Source organism: Tiliqua scincoides, chromosome 2 (genome assembly GCF_035046505.1).
Source record: "Tiliqua scincoides isolate rTilSci1 chromosome 2, rTilSci1.hap2, whole genome shotgun sequence".
NCBI classification, from domain to species: domain Eukaryota; kingdom Metazoa; phylum Chordata; class Lepidosauria; order Squamata; family Scincidae; genus Tiliqua; species Tiliqua scincoides.
In genome coordinates, this window is record NC_089822.1 from 156,352,986 (window position 1) to 156,365,283 (window position 12,298).

Here is a 12,298-nt window from a genome sequence, read left to right on the forward strand (position 1 = left end):
ACTTCCTAATACTAATACTTCCAAAAATATAACACTGAGAAATCACTGGGGAGAGGGCAGAAGGATGAGAATCATATACTGTAATTTTAAGAATTCTGACCAGCCAAGCCTATGCTATTCCAGCTGAACTATGAAGACCAAGTTAAGGGACTGTATATACAGGGCAGGCTAAAAACACTTTGGCATTTGAAGCAGAAAGCCCAAACAATACTCCCTCCATGAGTAATTAACATGGGTCTTAATCCACTGCATAATCTCATTGTCACTAGCATCGCTCACCTGAATGAATGCTGCACAAAACTATGATGGTACCATTCATTCCAATGGAGCATACATAAGAGAATTTCCCAGTTGAACAAGTCCCATATGGCAGATCAGTTCATTTTGTCCCCCTTAGTAGTGTCCACTAACCTCATGGTAGGACCACATCTGTGTGTATGAGCAATAAGTGCTAGAACAGACGGTGCTGTGGCAACAATAAAACCAAGTAGGTCAGCCAATCACATTCCTTCAAGAGGAGTTAGTATTTAAATAGAAGTGTTGGAGCCCAATCAATCCTACACATCTACTCAGAAGTAAGTAAGGGAATGTTTGTTCAAAGTAAGGGAATGTTTGTTCCCTTACCTCAGAACTGCATTGCCCTTATGTCAGTGCTGGAAAGCACTGACATAAGGGCTTAGAATTGTGCCCTTAGTCTGATCAAATAGGACTCTTTTTATGTTACCTGAAAATATATTCCATGGAGTTCCATTGGACATACTTGCTGTATGTGTGCATAGGATTGCAGTCTTAAGCATCAGTAGTGAAAATGATCTATGCAAGTTATTCAAGCTGAATTTGCCTGTGGACACTGAGCCCGCTCTTGCCAATTTCCTGTTCTTGCCCCCATTGGAGCAGGCATATTCGTACTTTTCTAGTACCAATAGTACTAGTGTTTTTCTCCCAAAGTCTATCTAACCCCTGTGGATCTGTGGCTTTCAACAAGCCTCTCTAGATGCTCTGTGCTGCTTCACTGGCAACACAACATGCTCCTCCTCTGTACTCCAGTAAAATAAGGGCCAGCTGTAAAACACAGGCAACCAGATCTCCAGGGTATTCAGAGCATATGGTGTTATCAAGGATACAATCTGTCTAATCACTAATGAGGGGCAAATTGCTAATGGTTCAGAAGGAATTCATTGCCCTGTTGCACTGGTGTTCATATAACTCAGGGGTGCCCAAACCCTGGCTCAGGGGCCCCAATCTGGCCCGCAGGGAGCCCCCAGTCTCCAATGAGCCTCTGGCCCTCCAGAGACTTGCTGGAACCCACAATGGCATGAAGCGAATACTCTCAGTTTAAAAGTAAATTAATTCTTTTTTCCCTGGCCTCCTACACAGTGTCAGAGAGATGATGTGGCCCTCCTGCCAAAAAGTTTAGATACCTCTGATATAACTGATCCTGTAAGAGGACGCTCTCTTCATGGAGCAAGAGAATAACAGTGGAACAGAAACATGGGATTGAGGTAGGGCCACTGCCCTAAAGCCATTTCCAAAAGCCTTGGTTTCAGGACCGTAGCCTGTTTGTTACATGTTGAATGAGACTGTTGCATTAGTGCTGGAAAACTCACATACTGTACAGCAGGGGTGCTCAATAGGTGGATCGCAATCTACCAGTAGATCGTGAGGCAAAATGAGTAGATCGTGGAGTGCCGACCCCCCCCTTCAGGTGCCTCTGGGAGGAAACGCCGGGAGTAAGGCCCATTGTACTCAATGGGGCTTACTCCCAGCTAAGTGTGGCTAGGATTGCAGCCTCACAGCCTAATCCTAGGCATTTCTACTCAGGAGTAAGTCCTGTTATACTCAGTGGGGCTCAAGGTACACCAACATACATTGTACACATAAATGTTATATGTTATGATGGCGCGAACATTGTAAAAAAAACTCTGGTAGATCTCCGGGCCTTGCTGGGTTTCAAAGTAGCTCTCGAGCCAAAAAAGTGTGAGCACCCCTGCTGTACAGGCTTTTTTTAAAAAAAGATGTATTGTCAAATGCACTGAGTAACTTTTATAAACCTGAAAACATAAGGCAAATGTAAGGTATTTAACTGTAATGTACACCAGCTTTTGTACTTGCTGTTTCAGGTTAAGGGAATGTCTTGCAGTTTTTCATCTTTCATAATTTGCCATTTGAGAAGGGACCAAATCTAGATGCTTTTCTACACTTTTCTGAATAAAAAAAGCTAAGTACGTAGTAACATAATTTGTTTGAAGGCTTTTTTTTGTACAGGATCACTAATGTGTACATTTAATTATGTACATTATTTATATTTCTTGTCATTTCTCAATAACCTTCCCTTTTAAATCCAGGAGAGAAATAATTTCCCCCAATTAAAGTTTCATGTAGTAATTAACAACCTGCTTCTGATAAGGAAGGGCGGGGATATGACTTTTTTCTAGAACCCATTAAACTACTTTCCAAACTGGATGTAGAGGACCTTTACACTTTCCCTCAACTATAGCTGCCATTTGGTCCAGTCAATAATGGCTGCATAAAGCTTTTAATCAATTAAATAACTTTAAACACCCTAGATATTTTAAGCATTTATTTTTAAACTACATTTCCCCTACTTTGCATGGATTTAAAATACTCTAATTGCACCCAAAGAACTGTAGTCATGGGAAAGGATTTGTAGGGTGGGTTCCTTAAGGGGTATTTTAGGTCTCTACCCTGTTCTCAGCTTTTATTTTAAAGAATGCCTCCTCTGACCCTTGACTTGTGAAGCTATAAGGAAAAACATACAGGTAATATTTGGCTCAGCACTTCTTGAGTAGAATTGCTTACTAAGTAGTAAGATAATTAAATAAGTATGAACATAGTGAGTTAGTTGTATTTATGTTCCCTGCCCCCTTATCACAAAATATTTAGTTATTTACTCCCACCTTGCAGGACATTCTTTGTCTTCCACCCCAACCCTCACTACCACCTTAACATTTCTTGCTCTGGGCCTGTCTGCACTGCTCCCAGAAGACACAGGAGTACAGCTGGGCCCCCAGTGATGGCTTGTTTACTCCATTCCACGAGGGATGCTGTTCTGCTCAATCTGCATTTATCATAGGTAAGAAGAATAAATGAATGGTTTGATTATTTTTTTTAATCTGGAAAAGCAATGTCACAAAGGCTTCTTTCATTAAAAGTGATGGCATAATAAAAAAAGTTTGCGTAATCACCAGGCCCCTGAAGTAGTACTAGTTTCTTCAGAGCTTAAGGAAAAAGAAGAGAGAATTACACTTTAACCCATTTTTGGCCAGCCTACAAGTGTACACATTTGGTCCCTGTTGCATATATGCAACATTGGGCAGAAATGGCTTAACTAAATTCAACAACAGTCAATAAAACTAGTAAAGATAGGGAAAGCAGACACTAAGACATTACTCCCAATCATCATGACTTTTCTCCATTCTCATTATACTTTCTCAAAATCACTGAAGGGGAAGCACTTCCGCAGAGACATGCCAAATGACACAGAACCCTCCAACAAAACACATTTTTAAGCTTTATAGGTTACTGAGTTATTGTTTTAAAGAAACCTCAAGTCACAATGTGCAAGGAACACCTCAAACCCTTATCCTTTCCAATGGCTATCATTAGGCCAACTAGGCAGCCACCTAGGGTACAGACCTTGGAGGGGCATAGTACTGACCTTTCAGGGACAGTTTTATACAAATAAGTGTGTTTTTTTAAAAACTCATGTATAAAAATGCAACTGACTTTTTTTTAAGATACCACAAAAGCGCTATGGAATATAATTATTTATAAAACCTTATGAAAAATATCTATTTCAGTTAGCAGCAACTGTTACCCTGAAGATGCCTGATCTTGTCTGCTAAGCAGGGTCAGGCCTGGTTAGTACTTGGATGGGAGACCACCTGGGAATACCTGGTGCTGTAGGCGTCTACCATAGTCTTTCGAGACTGAAGATTGCCAACCATTATAGCCTTGCTTAGGGTGCAAAATTGCCTGGTGGTGGCCCTGCCCAATGGGACCCTCTTTCTAGCCCAGTTTAACCAGTTGTCCATGGTCTCAAAGAAAAGGAAAGGGTTTTATGTACACCCACATTCCTTCTTCTCTATGTCCCAGGCTTGCTTGGAGAGAAGTTCAAGAAATCCCTCTGAGACTTTCCCTCCATTTGCTTCTTATAGACAGCTCTCCAAACTGAATCTTCCTATTTCTCACCTCTCTATTCATGAGGAGGCCCTTGGTCAGTATGTAGTCTTTGTTGCCAAGTAGGTAACAGTTGTTGTGCCAATGCCCCGTGTCACCTGCTACTTCATTGATCAGTTGCAAAAGACAAAGTCACCCACTGACTTCCACCACACCCAGGTTATTTCTTCTATGGTTCAGGCAAGTTGTCCCCTTCCAGCATGGAGACTGTTTCTGTTTCCAACATCTCAGTACAGTGGAACTACCCCACTCTAAAATCAATTTCTCAAACTGATTATCTCATTACTTAGCTGTCTCCAACTTATAACAATACTGCATCTGAGAAAAAAAATAGAAGCTTTTGAATATTTATTTTAATCATTCTCTTTATACGGAAATCTTAGGGTATTCAGATTGCCTGCAAAATAATCATGCCCTTCTTGAGTACTTTCTAAGATGTTTAAAAATCATTTTAAATGAAATGTTGAGGGTGCAAGAGATTCACCAAAACATGGTCAATTTTCTGAGTCATAGCAGATTATTTACATTATCGAAAGCTCAAAATCATATAAAAATTGTGTCAAGCATTCATTTCAGGTTTCTGACTTTCAGAGGTCCATTCTCCTGGACAAGCAATAATGATTTTTTTAAGGTTAAGTTTTAAGCGCTGAACAACAAAAGTTCATTCGGATGTGAATCACTCCACACTTGCACAGTCTGAAGCAAAGGAACTTCAGGTAGTAACGGCATGTGAGAAGGATCACCACTTGTTACTTGGTCACTCAGTTGAGCAATTAGGAGGCAGTTCTCTTCTGTGGAAGCTCAGCGAGTTGTTGCTGGCGTCTCTGTAGCACCTCCTGCCGCTTCTCCTCATAGCGCTGGTACTCACGGGCACGGAGCTCCTGTATTTCAGGGAAAAAGCTGTGTCTGCAGTAAACAGAGGTACACAGAGAGTTCAGCAAACCCAGCAGTCCAGTTTCTTATGTTAGTGAGCAGACTTCTTTCAATAAAACTGTTCTCCCCACTCTGTAGCAATGGTTGACTTGAAATAGGATTTAAAAGAATGGGACAGAACCCCTGAAACGGAAGGGTCAACACACAGCAAAACACTTGGACACGAGACCATATAAATAATTATAAGAGAGCTCATAAATAACACAGGCCAACACACGTTTTACTTCCTTAAATGTTACACCAATTCCTGGGAATATTTGGGGTGCCGATTCCAAAAATGGCATCCATTTTGCCCTATCACGTCTAGTTTTGGAGACACAGCATAGCTTCTTTAGTGAATGGTTCAAGCAGCTACCTCATGAGGCTACACCAAGGCTTCCTCATGAGGAAGCTGCTTGAACCATTCACTAAAGAGGCTATGCCATGTCTCCAAAACTAGAGGTGATAGGGTAAAACAGACGCCATTTTTGGAATCAGCACCCCAAATTCATATCAAACCACCACTGAGTTCGGGAAAAACTTTTCTGACCCTCAATTTTGTAGGCCTGTGTAGTTACACTGATGGTCAACGAAGGGTTGCTAATCTGGATGGGAATAGTCTTCTGGAGTTCTCCCGTAGACCAGTTTCGCTCAACATTTATTCCCCCCCCCAGACCACTTTGCATGGCCCACCTATTGGAAGTCCAACTGGAAGTAACCGTTGGTGACGTCATCGGCGGTTACTTCTGGGCTAGGAGGGAACCTGAGAAACACCAGTGGAAGGCTCAAGGTGGACATGTGAAAAGCACACTTGCAGCTCCTTCCACCAAGCCAAGCCTGCTACCGAAGTTGGTACTGCTGGATGACAGGAGTCCAGGGGTCCTGCGCGTACCACCAGACATCCCACTGGGGGTGCCCGTGTCACTGGTTGAGACACTGCCGTAGACAATAAGTGGTTTAAAGGGGCGCACGACCGGAGACGGGCGGACGGGTTGTGGTCTGCAAGCCACCACCCCAGGCTTCTGAAGGCACACTGATGGGGGCCTGACCCCCCCTGAGCTTGCTGATGCCATGCTAGAGCTGCCAGCCTTCAAAGCACATACAAGCGGCTCCCTCTGGACCCCGCAAGCACAGGCCACCCCCAGGACAGGCAGAGCACACTGCTGAGCCCACCCACAGGGCACACATTGGACCCCTGTTGCGCAAACGCAACGTTGGGCAGAAAGGCTTCAGGAGCTGCTCTGGCTCCAGGGCGCTCGTCGTGGCACCTGCAGCGCACTCTGGTGGCGGCGCCAGGCAGGCGGCGGGCCTCCCAGGGCTCCTCCGCGAGGGCCAGCGCTCTAGCCCCGCCCCCCGCCACGCCACCTGAACACGAAGGCGGTCGCCAAAGCGCACAAGATGCCTCCGAACAACAAAGGCTTCGTCAGCCGCTTCTTCGCCGACATGCCCGCCATGGCTGGAGAGAGCGCGAAGGCTGCCCGCCCCGCCCCTTCAGGGCTTCCGTAGCTGCCTCCCCACGTGTTCTCGCCAGTACCGCTCCACTTCCGCCAGGACTTTGGCGTCATTTCCGGTCTCCCGTCACTGTCGAGAGGGTGGCTGCGGGCCGAGTGAGTTCCCACCAAGCGCCCCAGTGCGGGGGGGGGGGCCCAGCGGCTGCAGAGCCCGTTTCTCTGTCCCTGCAGGTTTCCCTTGGAGGCATCGAGGCTGCCATCCTGTCCCCACTTTCCTGGGAGTAAGACCCATTGACTAGCATGAGACTGACTTCTGAGGAGACGTGCCTAGGAGTGGGCTCTAAGCTATTTCTGCCTAACGTTGCATGTACGCAACAGGGATCAAATGTGTACACCTGGGGGCTGGGCAGAAATGGGTGTTAAACAGGGCAATCCTATACGGGTTTACTCAGAAGTACGTCCTATGACACTCAGTGGGGTTTCTTCCCAGGCAAGCATGCACATGATGGCAGCCTAAGAAATCTCATTACCGTTGCTGCTTTTTGTTGACTATTAATATTAAGAACATTTGTGTACGACTTTTCAGTGGGAGTAGTTCACAAAGTGGTTCACACAGTAAAACAGATCCATCAGTGGGCTCCCTGTCCCCAAAGGGCTCTGCACCTTTTCTGGACAAGGAAGGGCTCTCTGGCTCTCTCAGATTTCAGACTGAGATCAGTGAAACTAAAGGGCAGGAGTGGAAGACTGAGAAAAGGAGGCATTTTTTCACACTATGTGATTATTGTATGGCATTCATTGCCACGAGATGTGGCCATGGCCAGTAGTTCAGATGGTTTTGGGTGAGACAGATTCCAAGAGATGTCTACCAGTGACCATCAGTTGTGTGTGACAGCTAAATTGAACCTCCATGTTCAGAGACAGTATACCTCTGCATTGTATGACAGGCAAACAGCAGGGGATGGCCAACATCCTGCTTATGTGTCCAAAGGGATCTGGTTGGATGCTGATGGAAGCCAAATGCCATCAAGATTGGCTGTCATCTGATCTCGCAAAAGCTGCTCTTCTTTATGCCTTTAACGGTGCGTGAGAAGCAAACCTTCAGCTGCTGAAATACACAAAGGAAAACATTCTAGTCCACAGGCCACCCTTTATCATTTATGCTGGTTTTCTATTTGTACAGCGCGGTTAATGTAGGAAAAAATTAAAAAAATCAAATTCCCTCATCTACAGTTAAAGCAGTAGTCTGCTCTACCATTTGAGCATTTACTATCTCATTCTGTTGCATCTGTAGGCAAGGGGTGTGGGGGAGGGTAGAGAGAGATAGAGATTCAGTAACATCACACTGGAACAGAATATGAAGCAGAAATCTTTCACCTATTAGAACTTCTCAAAAATCCTGTAGTAGCATGTACTTCAGAATATTTTTTTCAAAAATTTTTCAAACTGCTTTTTCCTCCAGCACCATGTCCCAAAACTCAAAGGAGTTGTTAGGATTGGGTCGTCTCGAATACTTGCAAGCCTTAGTCACTGAGTTCCAGGTGACCGAGAGCTCTGGTGAGTATATTTCATTGGCTATTGGCCACTTTTATGTTGGGTTGTAAGATGTCTTGCTCATTTCAGAAGCTTCTTCCCTTTCTCAAGAGCTGTTTTATTACTTTGCAGAAGCCAAGAAGCAGGTGCTGGCCAACCTAGCCAATTTTGCTTATGATCCCAAGAACTATGAATATCTGCGGCAGCTCAAAGTCTTGGACCTGTTCCTGGATACACTCACAGAAGACAATGAAACCCTTGTGGAATTTGCCCTTGGTAACACTTGGATACTTACAATGAATTGAAGCTCTTTCCAAAAGCTGCTGGGTAATAGAAAATGCTAGGGTGTCAGCTGCTGTACCTGGAAGTGGATCAGTTTAGGGTAGAGATGTTGAGGTCAGTGAGAAAGAGTGAAGTAGGAAAGGACTGACTGTTTCTCTGAAAGCAGTTTCTCTTTGTCTGCCCAACATACTGCAGTGCTAGTACAGTGCAGTAGTGAAGAAAATGGGCAAGGAAGTCATCTCCTTGCAGTTCAGATCTTGTCTTAGCCATAATTACAAATCTAATTAATAAACAAACTCACCAGGTGGCCAAGCCACTCTCTCAACCTCAGACCTCCCACTAATACAGATCATACCTCGTTGGATTAAAAAAAATCAGTAGATACCAAATCAGTGGAAAAAGTTTTAAAGACCCTCTTCCAGGTTTCTTGCTCCTCTATTGTCGTCCCAGAATGCATTAGTATAGACACTATGCCACTTTCACTCACTAGATGGGGTGAATAATGGAATCTAATGGAATGAAATTATAATTATTTAACAGCGTGACGATAGGAAATGGGATTTTGGTGCTTTTTTCCCTTGCTACAAGGAATCTAAAGGTGGATCTCGGTATCAGTGGTAAGTCAAATCAGTGGATAGAGAGGTCCCACCTTATATACCTTACAGGATTGGAATAAGGATTGCTGAGATAATGTGTATGAAATACTTGGTACACTAAAGAGCTACATAAATTTGGTGTGACCATAATCCTTTATCAGACCTAGGTCACATCTTCACAATTGGGGGGGGGGGATCTAGTTAGAGCTAAAGTGGTCATCTCAGGGGAGGGACAGGTAAAGATTATTTGTTGAGAAGACTGTGTGAAACAAATGCACTGAAATATTGGCGATAATTGCCTTATCATTACACTACTTGCTGAAAACATATGACTAATCCAGCATCCAACATAGTTTAGCAAAAGGCTAACGCTTTAGCCCTCTGCTCCCCACTGTGTTTGATATGAGGAACAGCAGCAGGCGGGAACCTGGGGAGGAACCTGCCAACTGCACACCCCCAGTAGCATACACGTATATTTGTCCACAGGCAGAAACCCTAGATGATCAGGGCTTCTGTTTGTGGGGAGTACATGAATATTTTCTCTAGAAAAACCAAATGAGCAGCTGCAATTATACAGGAAGAATGTTTTTGTGAGCAGTTTGTTGTTGGCCTTGTGTCCCTCAAGGGTCCTGTGATGTACTGGCTTCCCACATCCTAAAAAGGCTGTTTGAGCTGAAGTATAAAAAGTTTGGAATCAATGAGATAATACAGAGCCAGCGAGGGCAGGCAGGATAGGTTTTTAATATGAGGACCACTGATGAGGACCAAATGATGCCTGCTTTGCAGATACAAAAGCCCGCAGTACAGTGTAGCAATAGAGTGCAGTAATTCAGAGAGGGAGTATCTGCTTCTACAAAGACATGCATTCTAAGGTCATGTGGAAGCATGAACACTTGGTTATAAAACAAACATACACACACATAGGATTTTTCAGAATGAAAACCAGGAGGTTAAAGAAAGTTTTACAAACATGGATATTCTGGGTAGCTGATTATGTAACAACTTATGGGTCTTGTAAGATTCCCAAATGAAAATTATGGTTAGGCGTACAAATGCCTGCAACAGTTGTGTAAACTATTCTGATTGCAGAATTTTCTGGCTCTGAAAATCTAGTTGTAGTACAGGAAACAATATTCCTGTTACTTCCCCCACAAAGAAGAAATACAGACCACCATTTACTAGATAGTTATCTTACCAAGTGTGCATTTAACCACATAGTAAACTGGTTTCTATATGTCCTGAGGAGCCTCTTCCCACTCTCTTTGATTTCTGATTAGGTGTAGAAGTGTGACATGGTTTTATTTACCACCTGGCAGGACAGTATAAATTAGATTTCCTTATCTGGTGGTTATAGGCACACTGTGGGCCCAGTCCTATCCAATTTTCTAGCACTGATGCAGCCGTGTCAATACACTGCATCCTGCACACTTGGGGGGGGGGTGTGTCACAGAGTCCTCCTCAGGGTGAGGCAATGTTTGTTCTTGTACCTTGGGACTGCATTGGCTCCGAAAAGTTGACTAGAATTGGGCCCTAAGGTAAATTACCCCTTGTAAACAATTATCAGTATCTATTGCAAAAGCAAATATTTTGTTAGGACCCTGCCAAATGAAAGCCTTATCTTGTGCTTCTTGAAGAACTTTATTTTGTGGTTATGGTTTACATGTACAGCCTGATCTTGTGTTTACTTGCATTTAGTAGGAGTTAGCTACTAGTAAGTATGCCAATGAGTGCAATCAAAGAGGAAGTAACAATGTCCTTAAGTAAATACAAAGTAGAGATGAATTGAGTAGCCACGTGTGTGTTTGATTCTTGCTTGGTGTTGAAGTCAGCACTGAGATGCCTTGCACCTGCTTGAAAGACAAGTGAGGAGTTAACAGGAGACAGTTAACTCATTCTTTCATATTTTAGGAGGCCTCTGCAACCTCTGCCTGGATAAAATCAACAAAGACTATATCTTAGAGGCAGATGGGGTGGCAGCTGTAATCAACTGCCTGTCCAGTTCCAATGAGGAGACTGTGATGTCTGCAGTTACTACTCTGATGTACTTGACCACCCCCCAGTCCCGCCAACAGATCACTCCTCTTCCCGTAGTAGAGTGCATGCTGCGGTTCTCCCTGTCAGGCAACAGGAGGCTACGGAACTTGGCCACTGTCTTCCTTGAAGATTACTGCACCCCTGCTCAGGTGGAAGAAGCCAGGAACCTGACCAAGCATACTGCTTTAGGGATCCCCTTGCCAAAGAATTAATACACCAGTGGGCAGCCAGCAAATCTTTCCTTGGAGAAATGCATCTTTCTGAAAACACGTTAGTAGCTCAGCTGTATTGGAATGAAATTCAGGCTTTGAACACACCATTAGTGAGATTGACTATGAAGCACCTGTGAACATCCCTTTAGGAGCTCCTACAAGGTTCTCACTCTTTCAAGTCACATGGTGTGCTTTTTAATTAAATCTCCCTCTTTATGGTTGTCCAGTGGTCCAGGACAGTTCTGTTCACCAAGAGGCAGGTTCTGTGAAGAATTGGCTAGAGTGGGGCTTGGAGACATCTTCCACTTCCCTCCAGTGATGAACTTTTCTTCTACCTCAGCAACAAACAGATGCAAGGTCTCAGCCCAAAGCTGGTAGTTCATTATACTGTAAAGGCACCACAGAATATTCTTATTGCCCTGAGGCTTCTAACAGTCTTCTGGCATACAACAGCTACTGTTACATAAGAACAGCCCCACTGGATCAGGCCATAGGCCCATCTAGTCCAGCTTCCTATATCTCACAGCAGCCCACCAAATGCCCCAGGGAGCACACCAGATAACAAGAGACCTCATCCTGGTGCCCTCCCTTGCATCTGGCATTCTCACATTCTGTTCTTTTGTAGTTTTGTTTACTTGTAAATAAAATAGTCCACACAGGCATTTAACATTTTAATACTTTTGAGTAACCCACTGTTAAGGTGAGATACTATCCTATTCTGAATAAAAGATCTCATCCATGCTAGTCAACTGGCTAAATGTGTTCTTCATCCTAAGGGGGTTTCATTAGCAAGCATCCCATGGGTCTGCCCGTACCAACTGAAGCGTGTTCAGCTCTCAAGCACCACTTTGAACATTTGCTGTCTAGTATTGGCCTAATCACTGGTGCAAGACTCCTGCCCACTTCATGGAAGCGCACAGAACACTTACCTTCCCACCGGAAGTGGTACCTATTTATCTATTTGCATTTACATGCTTTCCAACTTCTAGGTTGGCAGGAGCTGAGGCAAGTAACAGGAGCTCACCCTGTTCCACAGCACCAGGGTCTTGAACTCCTGAGCTGCTGACCACAGTCCAGCATT

At 44.2% G+C, this 12,298-nt stretch overlaps 1 protein-coding gene across 2 annotated transcripts; it reads left to right on the forward strand.

Annotated features, from left to right (window-relative positions):
* Window positions 1-6,626: 6,626 nt before the first annotated feature.
* On the forward strand, window positions 6,627-11,537 carry ARMC7 (armadillo repeat containing 7). Of its 2 annotated transcripts, none has more exons than XM_066617816.1 (4): window positions 6,627-6,719; window positions 8,023-8,117; window positions 8,226-8,369; window positions 10,880-11,537. In XM_066617816.1, exons 2-4 carry the CDS (start codon window positions 8,027-8,029, stop codon window positions 11,215-11,217), a joined length of 573 nt encoding a protein of 190 aa, XP_066473913.1. In that variant the 5' UTR covers window positions 6,627-6,719; window positions 8,023-8,026; the 3' UTR covers window positions 11,218-11,537. The 2 variants fall into 2 exon arrangements, with proteins under 2 accessions (XP_066473913.1, XP_066473912.1); XM_066617815.1 differs by lacking the exon at window positions 6,627-6,719 and adding an exon at window positions 7,549-7,642.
* The last annotated feature ends 761 nt before the right edge of the window (window positions 11,538-12,298 follow it).

Excerpts from the sequence above, each read along its gene's own strand:
- ARMC7 (XM_066617816.1), top strand. The coding sequence starts at position 8,027 with ATGTCCCAAAACTCAAAGGAGTTGTTAGGATTGGGTCGTCTCGAATAC. Across the intron at positions 8,118-8,225 it reads CCAGGTGACCGAGAGCTCTG|AAGCCAAGAAGCAGGTGCTG; the intron begins GTGAGTATATTT and ends ATTACTTTGCAG. Across the intron at positions 8,370-10,879 it reads CCTTGTGGAATTTGCCCTTG|GAGGCCTCTGCAACCTCTGC; the intron begins GTAACACTTGGA and ends TTCATATTTTAG.